We start from the raw sequence: 21,767 nt of genomic DNA on the forward strand, positions 1-21,767 counted from the left end.
ACACTATTTTTGTGTCTGAAGGAAGATTAGCCCTGAGCTAACATCTGATGCCAATCTTCCTCATTTTTTTTTTCTTGAGGAAGATTAGCCCTGAGCTAACATCTGTGCCAGTCTTCCTCTACTTTATATGTGGGTCGCCACCACAGCATGGCTGATGAGTGCTGTAGGTCCATGCCTGGGATCCAAACCCACGAACCTGGGTTGCCGAAGCAGAATGTGTGGAACTAACACTGTGCCACAGGGCTGGCCCCCAGAACACTTTTTATCATGTCAAAAAGTTCCTGTGTGCCCCTCTTCTGTCAGTTCCTGCTCCCACCCCAGACCCAGGGAACCACTGTTCTGCTTTCTGTGTCTATAGATTTGCCTTTTCTGGAGATTTCCTGGCCATTTCACATACTTTTGCTACCTACTAGTCCCCTGTAGGCATGAGTTTTTGACCCCTGCTTTAAGTGTGGTTGTCTGGGTAGGTGGAATGGAGAGTGAGAATTTGGACTTGAGGACATAAGAGGATAGTTGACATCATTTTGTAGATGAACCACCAGTGTGAATGTTGAAGACTGTCAGAGTGGTGGCAGGAAATAGGACAGGGTATATTATGAACCTAGGGTTGGAATCCTTGAGGATGGTACATGTTCTAGAGGTTCATGGGAGACTGTATCTGAAAAGGGAAGTAAATATTCTGTGGCTGCCATGATCTTATGCCAAAGAGGTGGTTTTGTGCAGGCGGCAGTACAGTGGGTCTGAAAAGGACTGGGTGCTGGGAGCAGTGAGCATGCTAAGCCCTCCTGGGTACTCTTCTTCCTTTTCCCCATGTACTGACAGTTGACAGGCTGCGGGAAGGTAGGGAATGGGAGAAGGAGCAACCTCTTACATTTAGTGTAACATTCTCTGGGCTTCTCCTTCTAGATCTTGAGTCTATTCTTTTGCTGTCAGAAATGTGCCCTGTCTTTTTGGCTCCCTTGTCTTAACCTGGTCCCTGTTTCAGGGGAGAAGCCTCATCAGTGTCAAGTCTGTGGGAAGACCTTCTCTCAGAGTGGGAGCAGGAATGTGCACATGAGAAAGCATCACTTGCAGATGGGAGCAGCTGGGAGTCAAGAGCAGGAACAAACTGGTGAGGAGAGAGGGTATAGTGGAGGGCTATATCTTCTGGGTTTAAGAAGCCAAATAACTGGCCTGTCTGGTTATCTGGAAATTTTCTGATTCTGCTTTGGGTGGAGAGACCTGCTCGCATTTGAGGGACTAGTGGTTTCCAAATGTAGCTGTACAGTAAAATCATCTGTAAGCTTTTACAACACATATATTCATATTGCTTGTCCACCCTCCCCCCCAATACAACAAAACAACTAGATGGTAACTAGTGCTGATCCATGAACCAGCATTTGAGTATCACTGTTAAAGATTTCTGTATGACAAGAGGTTAAGCATTTTTCATTTATCAGTCATCACTCCCTTTTTTTCCTAACTTAAATTTGATAAATCGCTTTTATTATTATTCCTTTTCCATATCTTTGCTTAATTATTTCATTCCAAATAGTCCTTTCTAAGGATGCATCCATCCTATTTCATATGCTAATTATCCAGATGCTGATCACAAGCAAGGATATTTATCTGTAAAGCTCAACTCTTCCCTTTTAGGTTTATTCTTGCTTCCGAAAAGTAGGTGAAATAGGAGGTGGTATCCAAGTTACAGGTTATCTTCTAGTTCTGAAAGAAAAGGCCAGCTTCCTGTGAAGGAAAATGGGGACTAGGCACAGCCTTGACTGCTGTATGTCTCTCACATCCTATTCTCTGTGCAGCTGAGCCACTAATGGGCAGTAGCTTGCTTGAAGAGGCTTCAGTAACCAGTAAAAACCTGGTGTCTATGAATACCCAGCCCAGCCTTGGTGGAGAGTCCTTGAATCTACCAAATACCAATTCTATCCTAGGAGTTGATGATGGTAAGACTTTCAACTCTCCTTTATTTGGGGAAAATTGGCTGCAATTAGGGATTAAGGAATGAGGTTGTCTCCAAAATGGAGATTTTAATTAAGTTCATTTCTTGTGAGTAGCTGTGGTATGATTGAGTAGCATTTGTGTTCTCTCCGGGGTGGGTAAGTGAATCTATTAAAAAAAAATTTCATTGAAATGATGTAACAAAAGAATAAAGAGAAAAAATTTTAAAGAAGAAAATTATCCATAATCCTAGCATCCTAGCCCAACTATTTCTATCTTTCCTATTGCAGTTATGGAAGAACTTAACTTTTAAAACATTTAAACAGAACATAACCAGGTTTTACAGAGGAGATATAAAGCACTTTCTCCATACCTTCAAAAGCCATATCTTCTGGAGAAAAGAAAGGGCTCTCTAGGAAACAGTTGCTCCTCTCTGGTATAGAAATTTCACCCAAGTTACACAGGCCAGGCCCTCTTCTCTGAAAAACTTAACAGGTGAGGTCAGCATGCATTTATTCAGTGCCTACTTTGTGCCTGGCACCATGGGAAAGATAAAAGTAGAACCTTAAAACCTAATTGAGAAGTCAAAACTTACATGTGGGAAACAACATTGAGTGACTAGAATATAGTATATAAGCAAACGTTAAATTATATGGTATAGTCTGGAAGAGCAGTATAAGCTAAAAAGCCCCTAGAAGAAACTTAATTTATTTGAAAGCTAAGTGGTTTATGTATAAAGTTTTTCTGGAAGATTTTCATGGTGATCCCACTGATGAACATTTAATAAGTCTGAGATCCTGTGTTTTAGTTACTCACATTCCACTCAGTCAGTTTTGAGCATAAGTTAACAGGTTTGTGTAACTTACATATGGAGCCTACAAGGCCCAGAGTGTGCTCCCACAATGAGCCGCCTCTGTTTCATGAGTGATTCTAGTGGATGACTGAAGCACGAGGCACAGAAATTGCACGGAGCTACTTTGCAAGCCTTAACGAAGAAAGTCTCAAGGGAGGAAGAGACACTGAGTAGGAACTTTGAAGCAGGATTAAGTTCTTGACCTGAGCATATTGCACTATTTGTGTCATTGGTGATTGTTTCAAGGGTTGGCTCTGGTCCCCTGATTTGCCTATCTAAGCAGCTTTTGCTCTGTTTCATACACAGTGTTAATTCAGTTAACAGTGCTAAAGCCATATTCTCCAAATTGGTTTATTGAAAATAGTCAACTCTTATATCAAGATATCTTGCCTTTTCTTTCCATCCCCCTTTTGTAATACTTTCCAAATTCACTGATAATGCTTATCAGACAGGAGTTAATTTGGAAGAAATACAGAAACGTGGGATTTAGTTTTTCAGGGACCAGTTTTGAGAGTTCTTAATGAGAGGCTTGATAATGCAGGTAGGTATATCTGTGGATTCACTTCTATTGAAACATTTTTTCTGCTGTTTCACAGAGGTGCTTGCTGAAGGATCCCCACGTCCCCTGTCTTCAGTGCCTGATGTGACACATCACTTGGTGACCATGCAGTCAGGGAGGCAGTCATATGAGGTTTCTGTCTTAACTGCTGTAAATCCACAGGAGGTAAAACTGTCCCTTGGCCTTACTTTGTTTCTGTGGAGACTACTGTGGAGAGTGAAATGGGGATCTGAGTTAGAGGAGCTGAAAAATTCTCCAATTTCCATTTCCTGGAAATTTTGGTTAGAATATCTTCCTAAGCTAAGTATGAGTCCAGCTTTGAAAGGAGCCTGAGTGTTAGGGTCTCCTGAATTGGAAGATTAGTTTGTCACAGCTGGGACCCTCAGCTTTAATTTCCTTTATACACATGCCTTAATGAATGATATCTAGTCTACTATTCTATGCCTCACAATGAGATAAGGATGCTGTTTTTATTTATAAAGAAAATAACATCCAAGGACAAAGTGGTCCTTGAGCAAAAAAGGTAGTGACAAAATCATTAAAAATAATCATTGTTCATTTTGCTGGGGTCATATGTCTGGGACATATCAGGCTGAACTAACTGGGCATATAGGAATATGTTCACTTGCTTATTGAATGAGAACCATCATCTAAATTAGAGAGGGGTTTTAGGTTGATTCTAAGCACTCCCAACTCTCTTGTCTTGGCTGAGACCCAGAAAACAGAATGAAAACCAGTCAGGCTTCTAGAACCTTAGGATATTTTATTGGTCTTGTGTCATGGGAGTAGATGACTTTATCATAAGCTCATTTCATATACATAAGCTTTTGCCAAAACCTATGTAGCCTGGATGCCTTCAGTGCTATATAGTGTCTTTCACAGTGCTCTCCCATCATTTCCCCCTTCCTTTTATTAGAACCTTTATACAATAATCAGCTGTTAGAGCATATAAATGACTCTGCATCCTATATTAAATAATCTCCATTATTCTGTCATATTCTTGGAGCTACCCAGGCTCACAGGGCTATGGACATACATGTTAATGTGTCTTCCAGGACCTTTCCTTGTATTCATCATTGTGATGTCTGAGTCTTGCGTATATTATGTTGAAAGTTTTTTGCTGTCGGTATCATTGGTTCTTTCCTTAGTCACCTTCTCCTGGTTACTGCCTTGGAATATGTCTCACCTATGGAGGCTTCCTCTGTTTTTTCCCCCTCTTCATTTATCTGTTTTAAAATTTTTATAATGGAAGTTTTCAAAGAGCATAGTGAGAGAGAAAATAGTATAATGAACCCATGTACTGTTACCCACCTTCAGCAATTAACTTTCTACTGCTCTTATTTTATCTCTTCCCTCCTACTCTTTGTTGCTTGTGCTGGAGCATTTTAAAGCAAATCCAAGACATAATCATCTCATCTGTAAATATTTCAGTATATATACGTCTAATGGAGAAGGATTTTTTTCATAACTATAATATCTTTATCATATCTACTATCTTTATCACATCTACTATCTTTATCACATCTACTATCTTTATCACATCCAACAAAATTAATAATATATTGATATCTTCTTATACTTAGTCTGTATTCTGTGTTTTCTCAAAAATGTCTTTTTATGGCTGATTAGTTTGAATTAGGATTCAAATAAGGCCCCTCATTGCATTTTGTTAATAATTCTCTTTATCTCTAATAATCCTCCCCCTCTTTTTTTCAGTATGGCTGTCTATTTAAGGAATTGGGTCGACTTATAGAATTTCCCACATTCTGTTTTTTCCTGATTGACTCCTTTTGTTGTTTAATATATTTCTCTATCCACAGATTTCCTAAAAACTGGTTATTACATTTAGAGGCTTGATTAGATTCAGGTTTTGGTTTTTTCCTCCCTTGGCAAGAGTATTTTGTAGGTACTTGCTTCCTTGTACATCTCATCTGGAGACACATGAAACTCAGTTGTGCTCCTCTTACCGATCCTAAGATTGACCAGTGTGTTACATAAAAATCTTGGCCCATTACTGATCATGGCCTGGATCTGTTTTTTCATTAGGGCTTTCAAAATGGTGATATCTTAATTCTCTTTTCCCCTCAGCTTTTATTAGCTGTGATTCTTCTATAAAGGAAATACTTTGTCTCATCAACTATTGGGTTGCTCTAAAATACTCAGTTCAGGAAAATTATCTCCTTCTCTTTTACCTAGTACAAATTATTATCCTGACAAACCAATCTACAACACTCAACCTTTCCTTTTTTTATCTTTGAAACCTTGGAGCTTTTCTCTCCTATACTTCTAAATATCTTTGTTTTTTTTTGAAGCACTCCAAGTTACCCCAAATAAATGCCAGATATATAAAACTTAGTCAACGCATATTATGTACGTAATATGTTCAAGGCACTCTGCTGGGTACTAGTTATATGATAGTAAACAAAATAGAATCTCTGCCTCCAAGAGCTTGCAGTCAAGAGTTAGGGCCTCTACCTTTTCTAACGCCATAACTATGTAAAAGGTGCCCCTGGAGTTGTGCTGTACGGAAAGGTTAGAATGGGAAGGGTGACAGATCAATAAACTGACAATTTTTATACAGTGTAGTAAGTGCTAGTCTTGAGGGAAGTCAGGGAATAAGTTTAAGTTGAAACCTGAGGGATGAATAGCAATCATCTTGATGGAGAAGTGGAGGGATTGGAAGAAAACAGGCATAAAGGTAGCAATGTGTACAAAGGCAGAAGGTGAGAGGAAGCAGGGCACGACTATGGAACCACAAAGGGTTGAATATGATGGGGTGTAGCATGGAGATGGGCTGGAATGAAAAAACAGAGCAGGAAAGATAAGCTGGTCCCTCTCTTGAAGGGCCTTTATAGGACATGATTTATCCTGGAGGGGAGCCACTGCATGGTTTTAAGTGGGTTATGACACGGTCACATTTGTGTATGCAGAATGTCCAGTAATAGCACATTTGTTCTCTTGAACCTAGGCACATGGGACTTGAAATTGGCTTCAGAGTATCCTTGTCTAGGTGATGCCCACTCACAGTCTCAGGCAGACACAGTAACGCAGGCCGCCTAAAAAATAAAACTTGGCCTTCACCCCAGGAGGACACTAAGGGCCTACAGGCCCTAAGTACCTAGTTTCATAATGAAGGCCCCAGACACTTAATAGAAAAATATTAACAACACAAAGGGGAAAGTACTGCCCTTAGATGTAGCTTAAAATCCTGCACTGTCACTTTTCTTGGGGTCATTGTGTATTTACAAACACACCCTCCGTCTGAGGTCACTTTTCTGTTTCCTTCACTATTACCATTATTATCTTCCTCTTATCACAGGCATTTCCACTGCTCACCCTCTCCTTTTCTGTCTCAAGGTAGGCCTATCACATCCTCTAACACCGTCATTTTTTTCAAGCTACAAGCCCCTCAAGGCTCCAGGCATGGTGCTCTTCCTTGTGCATGGTCTAAGTACTAACTATTCCTCCAGTAAGTGAGGAATGTGATTCCTTAGGGATTCTCAGATGCCAGAGAAGGAGAAGGGTATTTGCAACCCTTAAAACAACACGTCCATTTCAAATTCTGTTTTTGGAGCTCACCACGCATTGTAGATCAGACCTGTAAGAAACTACTGGTGCACTTCTAATTGGACTCCTATAAATAGGCTCTAAAAATAAAAATAACTTACCAAGAACATCAGAAAATAATCAAATCAAGTATCAGAAATTATTATGGAAAATATATCAAAACTACCTCTCATTCAGATGGTTTGGATTGGACAGTTTCTGTTTTCCCTTAGTATTACCTGGTCTCCTGAGAATCAGACAGAGATCTCACTGTGCAGCTCCAGCTGGGACCCCAGGGCTTTTGGACCTCCTGCTAAATAAAGGGCTTCCCAGTGGGGTTCCATAGTCAGAATGAGTTCATGTTCTTGAAGTCTAGAACCAGGATAAGTGATTGACAGCTGGCTTTGACCGTATCTTGGAATGTTTCTCATATAAAACAAAGAGGAAAACAAATTACAAATTCTTATAGATTTCTCATAAAGTGCCATTGCTAAGTTTAAGTGCAAACATCTGGATCTTGGCCTAGATTAAAAACACATCATTCTTACATCCCTATGACAGAAGCATCAAATGAAATCTGTGGTTTCTCTAAGTTTTTAAATTTTTCTTTAAATTTTGGTTAAATTTCTTTAAATTCTGTATTATTACATTCTACTATGTAAATTACCTTCATCCAAGTTGAGATCACCAAGTAAATATGTCTTCAGCTCAAGAATTTATTTGATTAGATTTTTTTTAACAGTGACTTTTTATTGTTGTTGGTTTTTTTGTTTTGTTTTTTCAGAAAGATCAGCCCTGAGCTAACATCTGCTGCCAATCCTCCTCTTTTTTGCTGAGGAAGACTGGCTCTGAGCTAACATCCATGCCCATCTTCCCCTATTTTTATGTGGGACGCCTGCCACAGCATGGCTTGACAAGTGGCGCGTAGGTCTGCACCCGGGATCAGAACTGGTGAACCCCAGACTGCCAAAGTGGAACGTGTGAATTTAACCACTGCGCCACCAGGCTGGCCCCTGATTAGATTTTAATAAGCCCAATTTTTATTCTGAATTTCACTATATCATTCCCATCTCATTTTCTTTTCGTAATAAAATGGAACCCAATTTCGTCAATTATTGTACAAAACCACCTTTCAATAGCAGCTTTAAGTGTAGAGTGTCCATGTTAGCTGCCACGTTGTTAGAGACTCTTAGGCTGGTCTCCCCTCATCACAGGAAAGGTATTCTTTTAAGCCCAGGGAATCCCTGGATTTCTTATGAGTGGATCTAGCTCTCATATAGAACTCATTAGTAGACTTCCCTTCCTTTTACTTCTCCCACTTGAGCCCTCAGCCTATACTTGGGCTAACATTGATGGACATAAGATTTTTGGTTCCACCATTTCTGATTTCTCTGTAAGTTATAGATTCCTCCATTACTGACTAGTGGGTATGTGACTACACAAACAGTAGTTTGGTTTATAGACTCAGTTGCCATAGTGAAAATGACAGCATCATGAAGTGGCCCTTGTGCTGTCCCAAGGCCAGTATGTGAACGAGATCTATCAGTATATGCATGTCTCTTGCTTTGGAACTAGATATCCTTGACTCACCCTTGCAGTGCATTCCCCTACTTCCACTTGTAAACCTTTTACTTATTATGAAGTATTTTTCCTATTATTCAGTGGTAGTCTATTCCAGATTTGGTTTTAATCTTTTACAGTTATTAAACCAAGGAGATTTAACTGAAAGACGGACCTGAGCATGGGTGCTGAGTCCTGGAAGAGCAGCTCTATCTGATCTCAGAGCGCATATAGTGGGAACAGGATGCTTATGGCTCACGATCTGCCAGAACCAAAATGAATCTGTGGACAGAACCTCGCTTCTGCCTCTGTTCATCTTTCCTGGCATAGAAGATGAATGTAGGAGAGCTTCTCTTCAAACTACCACCTAATCCAGACAAGAAAGAAAGCAGTGAATGTGGGCTGGGTAACTATACCTACCTCTCTTCCCACTGCAAAATTCTGGGATGGACTTCTCCCAAAAGTGAATATGATTATGTGTTGGCTGAAGTTTCTCAGTATGACTGTTGAGAGGAGGTTTTCCTTTGAAGAGTTTTCATCCCAGATCCAGCTGTCTTTTCACATGGATGAACTAAGTCCTGCCACCAACCATAAAACTTCACCAAGAAGTTGAGCTTTCAAGATGCCTTGTTGCTTTGGAGAAGGGAGTGATGTCAATTCTGTTGTGACATTCTCCCTTTAGCAACCTGAGTAAGAGACTCTGCCACTGGGCTGCAAAAAAATAAATTACTTGAATCCCTACTTGGCCCAGGCTGAGGTACTATCTCGTCCTATACACCTCTACTTGGTCACTTTGTTTTTTTTGTTTATGGAACATACAGTAGCATGTTAAAAGCTTTTTTTTTTTTTTTAAGTTAAAAATCACATGGTTCAGAGCTTAAAATGTTTTCCCTTGAAAATAAACAAAACAGCCCAGTCAGTTCTTTGGCTCCTTGTTTTGGGCAAAATTTGTTTTCTTAGACTGGAGATTAAGAAAATAGTTTAATCTTTCTCTTTAAGATAGGGCTTGGATTTACCCTTTGGATTCCATGCAGGTAAAACTGAGCTCAATGTTCTTGGGGAACATGACGTGAGCATCTTCATCTCTAACTAGCAAACCCAGATAGTGGTTATCGGAGTATCACTCTGTCATCACCAAAAAGGACCCTGTCTCAGTCTGGAAAAATGACAATAATAACAGATACTTTTGAATTTTTCCAGAAAGTTAAAAAAAACATGAGAAAGGTGCTTCTCCTAGAGGAGGCACTCTTGCTATCATCCTGTCTCTACAAATACTGAGAGAGGTTATCTAATTATTATTGGTGAGAAGAAAAGTGTTCCAAAGATCACTTACTAGTAGAAAACCATGGCTGTCAGAGAAGCTTCAGATTTATTTAAAATGAACCTCATGCTGACACACACACTCACAGTGGCACATTCTAAACAGATAGGAAAGAATTAACTGCTGTTTTAAATAAAGTAACTGTAGTTCTTAATTTGTTAATGACACGCATAGTCATCCCGTGCTATGTAGACTGAGTTCATGTCAATTACTTGTATTCTTAAATTGCCAGTTTTTACTTCTTGTAGCCTGACTTTTATACTAGAGCAGTGGTTCTTGACCAGGGACATTTTTGCCCCCTCGGGACATTTGGGAATCTCTAGAGACATTTTTGGTTCTCACAACTAGGGAGAGGAGTATTGGCATCTCGTGAGTAGAGGCCAGGGATGATGCTAAACATCTACAATGTACAGGACAGCCCCCTTTCCTAACACCCAAAAAAAGACTCATCTGGCCCAAAATGTCAATAGTGCTGAGATTGAGAAACCCTGGACTAGATGTTGCAAACTCGTCAACCCCCTAGGTGTTTTGTTTTGCCCACACAGTATTTCCAAGTAATTTTTTAATTAGTTGCTAACACACAAATTTCTGGCTTCTATTGAAAATGCAGTTGATCCGGCAATTCTGGGCCTGGATTCCAGCAAAGACTCCAGTCCCTACTCTCCCCTACTATTTTACACCCAGCCCATTTGATCCATTTATGTTTCCTGACTAGCCCCTGTAGGCATCTGGGCTTCTGCCCTTTTTTCTATACCCATAGTTTAAGTGTGAGGTACAAAGAAAGAGCCCTTAACTTGCTCTGATCCCTCCACCCTGAGCTTCTCCAGATTTATGTGAACCATTCCATTATCTGCTAATTTTCCCCATTCTCCTAGAGCAACCATGACTCAAAACTTAAATTTTGCCTGCCTTGACTCAAGCCCAAGTTAGCAGCTTAATATTATTGAAAAGCAGTAATTTTAAGTGTCCTGTTTAAGCAAGTGATTTGAGATTATCTAGCAATTCATAAGACAGCTTCTCTGGTTCCTTCTCGGGGCTTGTAGGCTGTTCCAGAGATTCTTCTAAATCCTGCTCTGGATTTCTGATGCCAAGTTTTGCAGTTTCGTGGGTGCTGCAGAATAAATGAAAGCATATGAAATAAAAAAACTTAGTTAAAGAAAGCATTATGTAAAGGCTTAAGGATGATTTCAACATTTTCATTATTTTATATGGAGTGTGAAGGAAAATTTCTAGGGGGAAAACTGGAATAAGAATTAGGGGAGGGGGCCATTAGGACTTAAGAGACAAAACAAAATGGAGAATCATGGAGAGACAATGCTTTTCTCCCTTTGACACACGGTATCAGTGGAGGAGGTGGTGCTGATGAGTTACCTTTAAAGAGTGCTGGATTTTAATACATCATGGTGCCCATGCTGAGGGGAAGAGAAAGGCTTTAATTGCTCAGGGTATTATAGTTTTTATTGTGGCTCTATAAAGGTTTTGCCTTCAATTATCCAAAAAAAGAGTGCTAGAAAAACAGTTTTGTCATTTTATAGGAAGTAAAAATATACATGATTTTTCTTCAAAAGTGAAGTGGAAGAATTTTTGACTGATGGCATTGGAACTGGGATTGGAAAAATGATCTGTTTCAAATTGAAGGAATCTAAACCTAATATACAATGGTTATATTTTATTTACAACTGCACCACTCTCCAAATTTGAATGTGTTCCTTGGAGATCTCTGGAGTAGTATTCTATAAATATAGGATTGTGATCTCAAAATGTGAGTGGCTCTTCTAAAGCTTCCTTCCAGTGGCATTACTAGGGATGGCAACTTGAGAGCATGACAGCAGCATCTCAGATTACCTGGGACAGTCACGGTCTTCTGACTGCTCCTTCCACCGTACAGCTTGGGTGCCCTGACCCTTGTCTCTCACAAAGTCTTCATCCAGGCCAGCCTGCTTCAGGGAATCTCTGTACCGTTGTTCTGCTTCTTTCCTGGCAAGGTCCTGTGTAATGGAAATTGATCTGCTGTAGCTGTCTTGTGAATTACCAGATAATTCTAAATGACTTGCTTAACTTGTGTACTTACTAGATTCACCTAGAACCTTGTTTTCAAGCCTTAAAATACATAGGACCCACCTGAAGATCTTGTTAAAATGCAAATTCCCATTTAGTGTGTCTCAGATGGGGCCTGCAATTCTGTATTTCTAACACTCCCAGGAGATGCCAACTGTTGATTTGGGAGCTATCCCTTTGAGAAGCAAGGATTTAGATTTTTGGAAGACCAAGTGAGACCTAGATGAAAAAGACTAAACTTTTAAGATTTTAGGATTTATTTTTAATAAGATTTAATTTTAAGATTTAAAAGCAACCAAACCATCATCAGGAACACTAAAAGATAAACAGAAAATAAGCACTATTAGTAACACTCTTAACAATAGATAGATGGTCTGCATGTGAACCAGAACAAGGTTGTTTTTTGTTTAACTACTTAAGAGCGAAATCATATAGAGTACTTTGTATTTTTCCTAGAGTGGTGAAAGATCTGTTGAGATCTGAGAGTGAGCTTGCTTGAAAAAATAAAAAGAGAAAAGGTTATTAAGAGCGGTTTTAAACAATACAAGCTTCTAAGTAAATCCAAGACAGTCCAGTGTGTGTGTGATAAATGTATAGGGGTGGAGAATGAACCCAGGAAATGCCTAGATAATGCACTGGCTATATGGTGGAGAGAATGCCCAGAAGTTGGAATCAGGTCGCTAGGGAACCCCGACTTTTGTCTGAAACTGGAGAGGAGAGAGACCTACAGAGCCCGATGCAGCCCAAAGCTGCTGGGATGGTGGCCTCGGTAAGGCTGTTCAGGTAGCTCCAGAGCCTTAGGGAGAACTCAGCTGAGTTTAACTTCCCTAAAAGTCCAGAGAACATCTTAAAAAGGATTATTCCAGCCCGAAAGCCACTTAATCTGGAAAGGGCCTTGTAGGATGCTTGTGAGTATCCCAAACTCTGGAGACCTATAAATGTGCTACAGCTGTAGTGGTGGGTGGCGGGGTATGTCCAGGGCACGAGCACTGCAGGAGGAGAGATGACATTAGTTAAGTTATTCTTACTAACACATCCAAACTGCCACTATGTGTCTGGGATCTAACCCCTACTCTGATTCAAACTGAAACCTAGACCATAGTGAAAACTCCAGGAAGTGAAATATCCCTTTATAGATGCCTTTGGAGTCCAGTCTTGGATGAAATCAGTCCAAGCAACATTCATCATTGCACTATTTATTTTGGGGAAAGATGGTAGAATTAAAATGAGCCCAAACAGAATCTTTCTGAGCCTCAAGGAAATGTTTAATACTCAGATTTTAAACTGTTTAATCATTCCTAAGAGCCCTTCCATCCAAGACAGAAGGAAAATGAATGATTTAGTTTTACCTTAGTAACTTGTTCGAAGAGATAGGGCCTTGTTTGTATTCTCTTCTTCATCTCCTCCAATTCTTTCTTATACTCTTTTGCTCTTTTACGGTCATTTTTCCTGGAATTAACAAGATTTTTAGAACGAATTCTGTCTTTTTCCAATCTGGAATACCCTTCATTCCAATTGAGCAGAGTAACTCCCCAAGGACATTGTAAATTCTGAACTGTGCCTGGCAAAATCCTTGACTCAGTGCGATTACAGGAGCCTACCCTAAAACCTCCATTTTGCCAGTCCCAAGGCCAATTATCCATTGGATCCCAAGACAGGCACTCCTTTGACACGTGGAGGACACTGACCGATTCTCTTTCAGCTTTGCTTTGAACACCTCCTCCAGGCTTTTATGGGGATCCATGGCTTTTGCACGCAAGCTCACGGATTTAGACATTGCTTGACACTTCTTTTTGTGCATCTCCAACCACTGAGTACTCTCATCTGCTTTGTCCTTTTTTTCAAGTGAACTTCTAAAGAGAGGGGGCAAAAAAAGAATACAGATGACAAACTTGGGTATATTTAAACGCAAGCTTAGTAGCTTTTCTGGAAAGTAAACTGGTGTTTTCCATGAATGGGGTGAGTAATCACCACACTGGTGTTTCAGAAAAAATAAGATTGAGGTTAAATGCATTGGCAGATGAAACCTTCCTAGCACTATAGACACAGTGATTTTTCTGCCCCAGGAGAAGTTAACTAATTGAACATGTGAGTTAAAATATCCTTACACTCAGGATTCTTGCCTGTATGGAAACAAAATAATACTGACAGCTACCATTTGCTGAGTTACCTACCCTGAACCAAGTGCAGACAGGGAGCAATAAATGCTTTATTATCCATTTTTTTTTGTAATCCTTGTAACTACCCTATGAAGTAAGGACCATAAGCCCCCGTTTTTATAGGCAAGGAGATCGAGCCTCAGGGTAAGCTACCTGCTCAAAGCTGCCCAGTATGCCAGTGAAAAAGCCAAGATTAGAACCAGGATGTCTCATTCCCAAGTCTGCCCTTGAGCACTTTGCTATATACAGTGGGCTGGAAGGTGCCTAGGTTCATGGTCCTTTGGGAATACAAATCTGCATTTCCACAAACTGGAAATAGGCTTCCTTCGACGCACAATTTGGGGTCAACTTGCAGCACTTAGTGTAAACACCATTCTACAAGGTACCATGGAGAGTACCTCTTCTAGGGCTAAGCAGCTTGTTATACCACAACCTCTCCTGCTGACTTCCACTCAGAGGCCTAGTAGAGGAACTCTACTGGGGCGCTGGCTGGATGAGAACAGTATCATGACAGTCAGGTCAGTTAAAGAGTTAAAAAATAAGGAGGCTTCTCATAGTTCCCCAAGATGAATCTCAGAGAATCTTAAATCTGTGCAATGGCTGCCTCATCTCTATGGCAGGGTCAGCCCCCTGCCGTCATGCTTCTCTGCATGCCTGTTCCTAATGGCTTCCTCTTTCATGTGTGGGTCTTCACCCATGTTCTCTCTGTCTGGAACCTTCTTTCTTTCCAGCCTTTATCTGACTAACTCCTCATTCTTCAGGTTTCACCTTAGACATCTATTACAAGAGCCCTCTGCTCCAGGCTGCTCAGTGCCCCCACAGGCCCCCGTAGTCCCCCATCATTGCACTACTCCCCAAATATGGTAACTTCTTTGCTTTTCTGTCTTTCAGACTACATATTAAAGCATAGGTTCCACAAGGTATCTCAGCCTTAACGTTATGCCTGGCACAAGTCAGTCCCCCATGAGTATCTGCTGAATGACGGCTAGGTGTTCTCCAGCACTAAGTGTGGACAGCCACTTGTATTCCTGTCCTTGATCAGAGAATTCCCTTCCACCCCTTTAGGCCTCTGATAACGAACAGGATGCCCAGCAGCAGGCTGGTTTCCAGCATTTAGGCCAAGAGCTGAGCATTATAAGTCTCATGAAGCCTGACCACTCACCTGACTGCAGATTCCCTCTTCCTGGTGGCATCTGTGATGTGCACAGGAAGGGTGTTGGTGGAGAGGGAAGCAAGGCCACTCAGAGAACGACTCCTTGGCAAGGGTGTAACAGGTGGCTCCACAGAGTCCTAAAAGAAACGAAGGGTGGTATTGGTCGGACAGCATGTGTGATTAATTTCTATCTTAACTAGGATTCCGTTTCAGTGAAGGACTAGTCAGAATATTCTTTTTTCTTCCTGGGATTAAGGCAAGGGTAATGAGATCTCCAGCTTAGTAATCAGGCCAAGACTTAGATATCAATTCTAAAGTTTTTAAATCTAATGAGAAGAGTTATTTGGAATTGGTATAGGGACACAAGCAATTGATCCCAACTCCCTGCCTTCCAGATCTGCTTGGACTTGTTTTTGCACAATCTCTTTCTAGAAAAATTCCCTCTAGGAAGGTAAGGAAAGGAAGTATTCTTGTGACCCTAAGTTTAGAGGAATTGTGGATCTGCTTACAGCTGAGCCAGTGTTTTAAAAAAAGACAGAAAAATGTCATGAGAAGTGCCTTCCATTAAGACCTGGCCTGTGCCTGTATTTTGGGCCTCAGGCCCTGCCCCTCCCATGGCTGCCTGAGCTCTCACCGTCCTCCCTCCAGAGGCGGCAGCATCACAGGGCCGCTGAGTGCGACGTAGGCTGGCATTTCTCAGAAAGAAGGGCTTGCTGTGAGTCACCTCTCTGGTGTCCCTTCTCTTGGCAGCTCTTCTTTGGAAGGCCTTGTAAAGGCCTTCATAGTCAGGGACAGCAGGATTCACACGAGGCTGGAATCCAAAGTCAGTCTGCAGAAACCCAAGCTTTTCCTCCTGGGTTCGGGTGGCTGTGCGAGGCCGTGGGTCAGCCTGGCTGCTGGAGGAGGTGATGGGGGAGGAGGCCTTCTGGAGCATGTCCAGGGCTCTCATCTGGATGCGAATTTTCCTGAAGAGCTCAGCTTCTGTGGAGAAAAGGCAGGGTGGTGATGGGTGAGAAGGGATCAAGCCTCATACCAAAAGGTTTGGAGAACTTTCCCTCTTTAAAACACCAGCAACAGGAATTTCGTGAGCAGTTGATATCGTGTGGGAAGCTTGAAATTGGCCAGGATAGGAATATTTATACCACGAAAAAAGGCAAACTCTACAAATCAGCTTGCTTTTCCTTTTTTCTGCAGAGCTCGTTAATAAATGTTGACCACGACACCACTGCCGTGTGCCAATCAGGTTGCAGAAGCAGCTACCATTTACACTTACTGAGCATGTACTTTCCCCAGTTCCTTCTTCAGAAGCGAGGCAGGAGGGCTGGCCCAGTCACCTGCTCCTCTCCCAGGTCTCCCCATCTCAGAGGAAGGCCCCAACACCCACCAACTGCCCAAGCCCATGGCCCAAATCATTCTTGACTCCTCCCTCATCTCATCAGTCACAAGTTCTGTGGTCTCCTGCTCTTTAACCACATTCCAGTCCAGTCTCTTTTCACTGTCCCTGCTATGAGTTTCAAAATTTCTCAACTGAATTGTTGCAACTAGCCTCCTATAAATCAACATCCCTCCATTCTTGCCCTCCCCCTTTAATTATCTCCACAGCAGAGTGATCTTTCTGAACTGCATGTCTGATCATAAGCCACCCTATTTAAACCCTTCAGTGGCTCCCTGGTGCCCTTAGCATGAAGTCTAAACTCCCTCCCATGGCCCACAAGGCTCCTGTGGCTGGCTGGTGCCTGCCTCTGCCTCTCCACGCCCTCTTCTCTCTACCCTCGACCTTTCCATCCTTGAATGTGCTCAGCCTTCTCTTACCTCCATGCTGTATCTCTTCCTGGTACACTCCTCCTCCCTCTTCATTGAGGGAGGCCCATCCTTCAGGGTCAGCCCCAGTGCTCCCTTTCCCTGGGGACCTTCCCTAACTCTTCTTACTCCTTACCACACCCTAAGGCAGGTCCCTCTGTTATATGCCCCAAAGGACCCCCAGGCTTTCCCCTTTAATCTTGCAATAACTCATCACTTTTGTCATTATCTGTCTATTATCTGTCTTCCTCCCGTGTCCACGAACTCCATGTCGGTTTACTCACTGTAGAATAGTGCCTGGGGCGCAGCACATGTTACTGAATGACTGAATAAAGCCTGAGTCCCTTAATCAAGCTCCAGTTTTTGGAATATGTACCTCACCAGGATGAGGGAGTGAGGGGACTTTCCTCAGGGGCAGCTGGCTAGTGGTGGCACTGGCCTAAGCTGGTCCTTGGATGTCTCATTGGTTCTCTGCTCTCACACCTGTGCTGCTGCAGAGGCCTTCGCATCGACTCACTGAGAGAGGGGCCAACAGGACAAACCTAGGGGGCACTATAGGACCTCTGACTCCTCACTCCTTACAGGGCTCCCCCTTTGTATAAATAGACCCAACCCTACCCCATGGCCTGCACTGAGCGTGGCCTCTAGCAGGTCCACCGAAAGCTCATCTGCCAGCCAGGCTGACCCTAGAGCCAAACTAAATCCCTCCAGTACCTCTTGGTACCCCCAGGTACAAGGCAGCAAGGTGGCAGGAGTGTCTTTACCTTGGAGTTTGTCCCCGAGGGCTGGCTCCAGAATGGACTTGGGGATCCTTCTGGTGGCTTTCTGCTTGGGGACCTTGGCCTTAGCTGTGGCGGCCAACTCCCTCTGTTGAGTGGCTTCCTTTCGCTGTTCCTCCTTTACCAGGAAGCTAAAGGGCTTCAAGGAAGAGAGGAGCAGTTCCTTCCTCTTCTGGATCCCTGCCTGCCTGCGGACCTCATTGCGCTCCATGATCTCCTGGTAGAGCGGCAGGTAGACATGTGCAGGCACAGGTTGTGCCCGGAACTGCCGGTGGCACTCCGCCTCCTCCTGACCCTGCCTCTGGGCCTGCTGCCTCTCGTGCTCGAAGGAGGCAGGTGAGGCCAGCCACTGGGCCTTCTTCCGGGCTTCACGCAGCGTCATGTGGAAAGGCTGAGGGACAGTGATGGATGACACCCAGGAGCTGATGCTTTTGTGCTGGGAGGGAGACCTGGAGCCTGAGGGTGGCTGGGGCTGGCCCTTGGGAATGCTGGAGGGAAGGGTGCTCAGGGAGCTGCAGCGCCTTGTGGAGCCACACCTAGGGGGAGAAAGCAGCTCTGTTCATGGGGGACAGGGCAGCCAGGGGGCCCAGCTCCCCTTCCCTGCTCCTTCCCAGTCTTCCCTTCCAGCAGGTCACAGCCAGCTTCTCAGCCTAACATCACAGCCCCACAGGCCTCAAAGCCTGCACTTCTCAACTATCCTCTCTCTTTCCCACAGGCCATCCTAGCAGCCCTAGTAGGAAGTCTCTTCTCAGAATTGATCCAAGAATTGACGCTTTGCCCTCTAATATTTTCATTTGGTAGAGAGAAGAGAGGAGGGCTTTAGAGTCAGACCCAGATTCAAATCTTGCTTCAAACAATTACTTGCTGTGTGACCTTGAGCAAGGTTCTCTTGGAACTTCAGTTTAGTCATCTGTAGAATGGCAAAGATAGTATCTACTTGCAGAGTTATTGGGAGGAGAAAATAAATATTAAATGAGATAAAGTATACATGCACATAAGAGGGCCTGGCCGAGGTAAATGTGGCTCATTGCCATTCTCAGGGAGGTAGTGTGTCTGAGAGAGGCATCCCTTTAATCAACCCAGTGCTTCAGGTAACTAAGGGTTACCCAAAGTGATTTAGGACTGGTGGGTAGGAATCAGAACATGTTTGGATCCGAAGGCTAATTCTGAGCTGGACCCTGGCTAAGTGGCAACGTGCAGAAGTGGCCTTTGCTTTACTGAGGAAGAAGAGACCCAGAGCCATGACATGACTTGGCCAGGGTTGGGCAGTGAGGCAGCTGTGGAAATGCAGTGCCTTACCTTGCAGACTGGGGGCACTGGCCCTGTGGCTTCTCCCTGCCTTTGTCTCGGAAGAAACTCTCCAGGTCCTCATCATCTTCAGGGAGGTTCTCATCACTGTCTGGGTCGGACTGACATAGAGATTCCAACAGGCACCACCTGCCTTTCTGCCTTAGTACCTGCAGGGTCTCGTAAAAGCTCCCAGTAGAGTCAGAAGTAGAATCAGTCTCCTCCTCTGGGCTGAGGAACTCATCGAGTTTGCCAGCCCTGGGCAAAACCAGCCCATCCCCAGATAGCTCCTCTTCTGCCTCTGTGTCTGAGGAGGATTTGGGGGTAAATATCTAAAATGAAATAGAATAGACCGTTGGTCAAACTGTAATTTTATTTTAAAAAAATTTTTCTTTTGAGGAAGATTAGCCCTGAGGTAACTACTGCCAATCCTCGTCTTTTTGCTGAGGAAGCCTGGCCCTGAGCTAACATCCGTGCCCATCTTCCTCTACTTTGTATGTGGGATGCCTACCACAGCATGGCTTGACAAGCAGTGCCATGTCCGCACCTGAGATCTGAACCGGTGAACCCTGGGGCTGCCAAGAAGCAGAACGTGCGAACTTAACCACCGGGCCAGCCCCATCATACTATAATTTTAAATTTACTCAAACATGACTATTAATTTCACTTTGAATAAGCCTCTGTATATTAGAGGCTGGGGAGGAACAAGAAAAGTGAGATGTTTTCCTTGCTTTGAAGAATTTTCACAAATTGACATGTGGGGTGTGCTTGGTTCCCTGCTTCACACAGCGCGGTGAGCATGCACGGTACCTGCTCTGCACCATGCATCCTGTCCCTGCGCTCCAGGAATTCTACCTGTGACCTTGGCCACACTCTGCTCTACCTGAGTTTTACCTACTTGTTGCCAAACTTTCTTTTCCTGCTTCCCCTGTCTACAGTTCTGCTTTCCTCATATTCTAGCAAATTTCCACTCTGTTACTAGGAATGGATAATTAACAGGAGAGACAGTGTGGTCTAGCTGAAAGAGCAATGTCCCAGAAAGTGGGAAATCCAACTGGGTTTAAATACTCCATTCATTCAGAAAATATTTACTGGATGCCTAATCTGCAGTGGGCATTCAGCTGAAAACAAGACAAACAAGGTCCCTACTCTCCTGAGGCTTACATTCTAGTGAAGGGAGACAGACAATGTAAGATGGTAATAAATTCAATGAAAGCCATCAAACTGTGAGATTACAGAGTGATGGAGTGGCTATGGGAAGCTTCCCTGTTGACAAAAGCCCATCAGATAAAGACCACTGGGAGGGGCTTTTTCTGGGGTTAGCTTGTCCTGAATGATCCTGAGGAGGGTTAGGGGAGGCAGGGATCAACACTGGATGGATGCTGTCACGAAGAGGGCACAGTGTAGTAAGTGGGTGATTAAGCAATTTTTATTCAAAAGGTGATGAGACTAAAGTGGGGCTGGGTAAGTAAGCATGATCATTAGAAGAAGGGGGCGTTAGTCATTTTGCAGGTACAGCATGGCCCTTTGAGAAACACTGTTTTCTGCTGATCTTGCTGCTGGCCTTATCTGTGTCTGTTACAGTCTGAGTTGGGCTTTCTCAGTCCCAGGCTGATTTTTACTTTCTCACTGTGGAGGAGTTTTGGATTGACACTTGAGAAGGAGCCAGCTTTGCTAAGATCTGGAGTAAGAGGGTTCTGGGTTCAAGGAACAGCAAATGTAAAGGCCTTGAGGCAGGGACCTGAGGCAGGAGCAGATCTGACTCCTGGAGGTACAAAGAGGACCAGTGTGGCTGGAGGACAGTAGCATGAGGCGAGCGTGGGGCTGGGATGACTGGCTGCAGCTGGAAACCCCTTGGGAGCAGGCCTCCCGGTGACACTTGGTGATAGTTTTACAGGGTTCTCTGAGGTCCAGCTCTAACACAGAAAAGAACACTGACTTCTGAGTCAGGTATGTAAGTGCTCTAGTCCTTACTCTGCTCCTGAGGAGAGTGAGATCTTAGGAACATTTCTTTTGTAAAATGCCTTTCTTGAGATATAATTCACATACCATACAATTCACTTATTTAAAGTGTATAATTCAGTGGATTTTAGTATATTCAGAGTTGTGCAACCATCACCACAATCAATGTTAGAACATTTAAATCACCCCCAAAAGAAACCTCACACTATTTAGCAGTCGCTCCCTATTTTCCCTACTCCTCCCAGTCCTAACCCTTCTCCCACTAGCCAGCCCTAAGCAACCACCAATTTACTTTCTGTCTCTACGGATATAGGGGCAAATTTCTTAACCTCCCTGTGCCTCAGTTTTCTTTCCTGCAAAATGGAGACAACAAAAGTACTGTTAGTCCTAGGGTAGTTGAGAGGATAAGCGAAAACGGAGGGTCGTTGCTACGGTTCTATGAAGAGGCTGACATAAAGCTCAAGCGGTTCCGGTCACCAGTCAGAGACCGCCTCCCGGTCCCCAAACGCTGCCAATTTTAACCCCACGCCCCTCCGTGACACACCCCTGCCGCCTGTCTCCAAGGCAACGGCGAACAGTTTCCTCTCTTACGGATTCCTTTCCGGGGTGCAGACCCCATTGCTCCCCTTCTCTTTCTCTCCTCACCTGACGGCTCCACTGAGCGCCGCCGGAGGCCCCGGCAGGCCTCCCCACGGTCATCTCCTCGGCGCCGCAGAGACAGAAGCAGCGGCGACAGCAGCTAACACCCCAGCGGCCGCTGCGGGGCTAGCTATGCGAGCCAGGTCCCGCCCCTTTTTA

At 43.5% G+C, this 21,767-nt stretch overlaps 2 protein-coding genes and 1 long non-coding RNA gene across 12 annotated transcripts in view; 1 reads left to right on the plus strand and 2 right to left on the minus strand.

The window, feature by feature from the left end:
• Positions 1 to 9,369, plus strand: part of ZNF410 (zinc finger protein 410) — a 43,590-nt gene extending 34,221 nt beyond the window's left edge. For 3 of the 10 annotated variants that reach the window (XM_001490028.6, XM_070250143.1, XM_070250144.1), the window contains 4 exons: positions 986 to 1,111; positions 1,797 to 1,937; positions 3,382 to 3,509; positions 8,591 to 9,369. In XM_001490028.6, coding sequence (XP_001490078.3) covers positions 986 to 1,111; positions 1,797 to 1,937; positions 3,382 to 3,509; positions 8,591 to 8,629 — 434 coding nt within the window. In that variant the 3' untranslated portion in view covers positions 8,630 to 9,369. Of the gene's footprint in view, positions 1 to 985; positions 1,112 to 1,796; positions 1,938 to 2,222; positions 2,428 to 3,381; positions 3,510 to 8,590 lie in introns of all 10 variants that reach the window. The other 7 variants (XM_014735704.3, XM_070250145.1, XM_070250146.1 and 4 more) reach the window with 3 other exon arrangements.
• On the minus strand, positions 3,121 to 8,169 carry LOC138920659 (uncharacterized). The gene is made up of 2 exons (XR_011432225.1): positions 7,130 to 8,169; positions 3,121 to 3,551 (listed from the first exon to the last, which is right to left on the minus strand). It is a non-coding gene; the product is annotated as an uncharacterized lncRNA (long non-coding RNA).
• Positions 9,370 to 9,796: 427 nt separating the features above from the next.
• On the minus strand, positions 9,797 to 21,762 carry FAM161B (FAM161 centrosomal protein B). Its single transcript, XM_001490103.6, has 9 exons — positions 21,615 to 21,762; positions 19,020 to 19,339; positions 17,706 to 18,256; positions 15,776 to 16,122; positions 15,151 to 15,278; positions 13,518 to 13,682; positions 13,179 to 13,278; positions 11,617 to 11,759; positions 9,797 to 10,882 (listed from the first exon to the last, which is right to left on the minus strand). The coding sequence occupies exons 1-9, from the start codon at positions 21,666 to 21,668 to the stop codon at positions 10,744 to 10,746; spliced, it is 1,947 nt and encodes a 648-aa protein (XP_001490153.3). The 5' UTR covers positions 21,669 to 21,762; the 3' UTR covers positions 9,797 to 10,743.
• Positions 21,763 to 21,767: the final 5 nt, after the last annotated feature.

The sequence above is a fragment of the Equus caballus genome, chromosome 24, assembly GCF_041296265.1.
Source record: "Equus caballus isolate H_3958 breed thoroughbred chromosome 24, TB-T2T, whole genome shotgun sequence".
In the NCBI taxonomy this organism is placed as follows: domain Eukaryota; kingdom Metazoa; phylum Chordata; class Mammalia; order Perissodactyla; family Equidae; genus Equus; species Equus caballus.

Bases quoted from the DNA above. Each gene is read 5' to 3' on its own strand.
- FAM161B (XM_001490103.6), bottom strand. From the start codon at position 21,668: ATGACCGTGGGGAGGCCTGCCGGGGCCTCCGGCGGCGCTCAGTGGAGC. The intron at 18,257-19,019 runs GTAAGGCACTGC...TTCTCCCCCTAG, and splicing joins CAGTGCCCCCAGTCTGCAAG to GTGTGGCTCCACAAGGCGCT. The intron at 10,883-11,616 runs GTAATCTGAGAT...TTTATTCTGCAG, and splicing joins GAAGACCGTGACTGTCCCAG to CACCCACGAAACTGCAAAAC.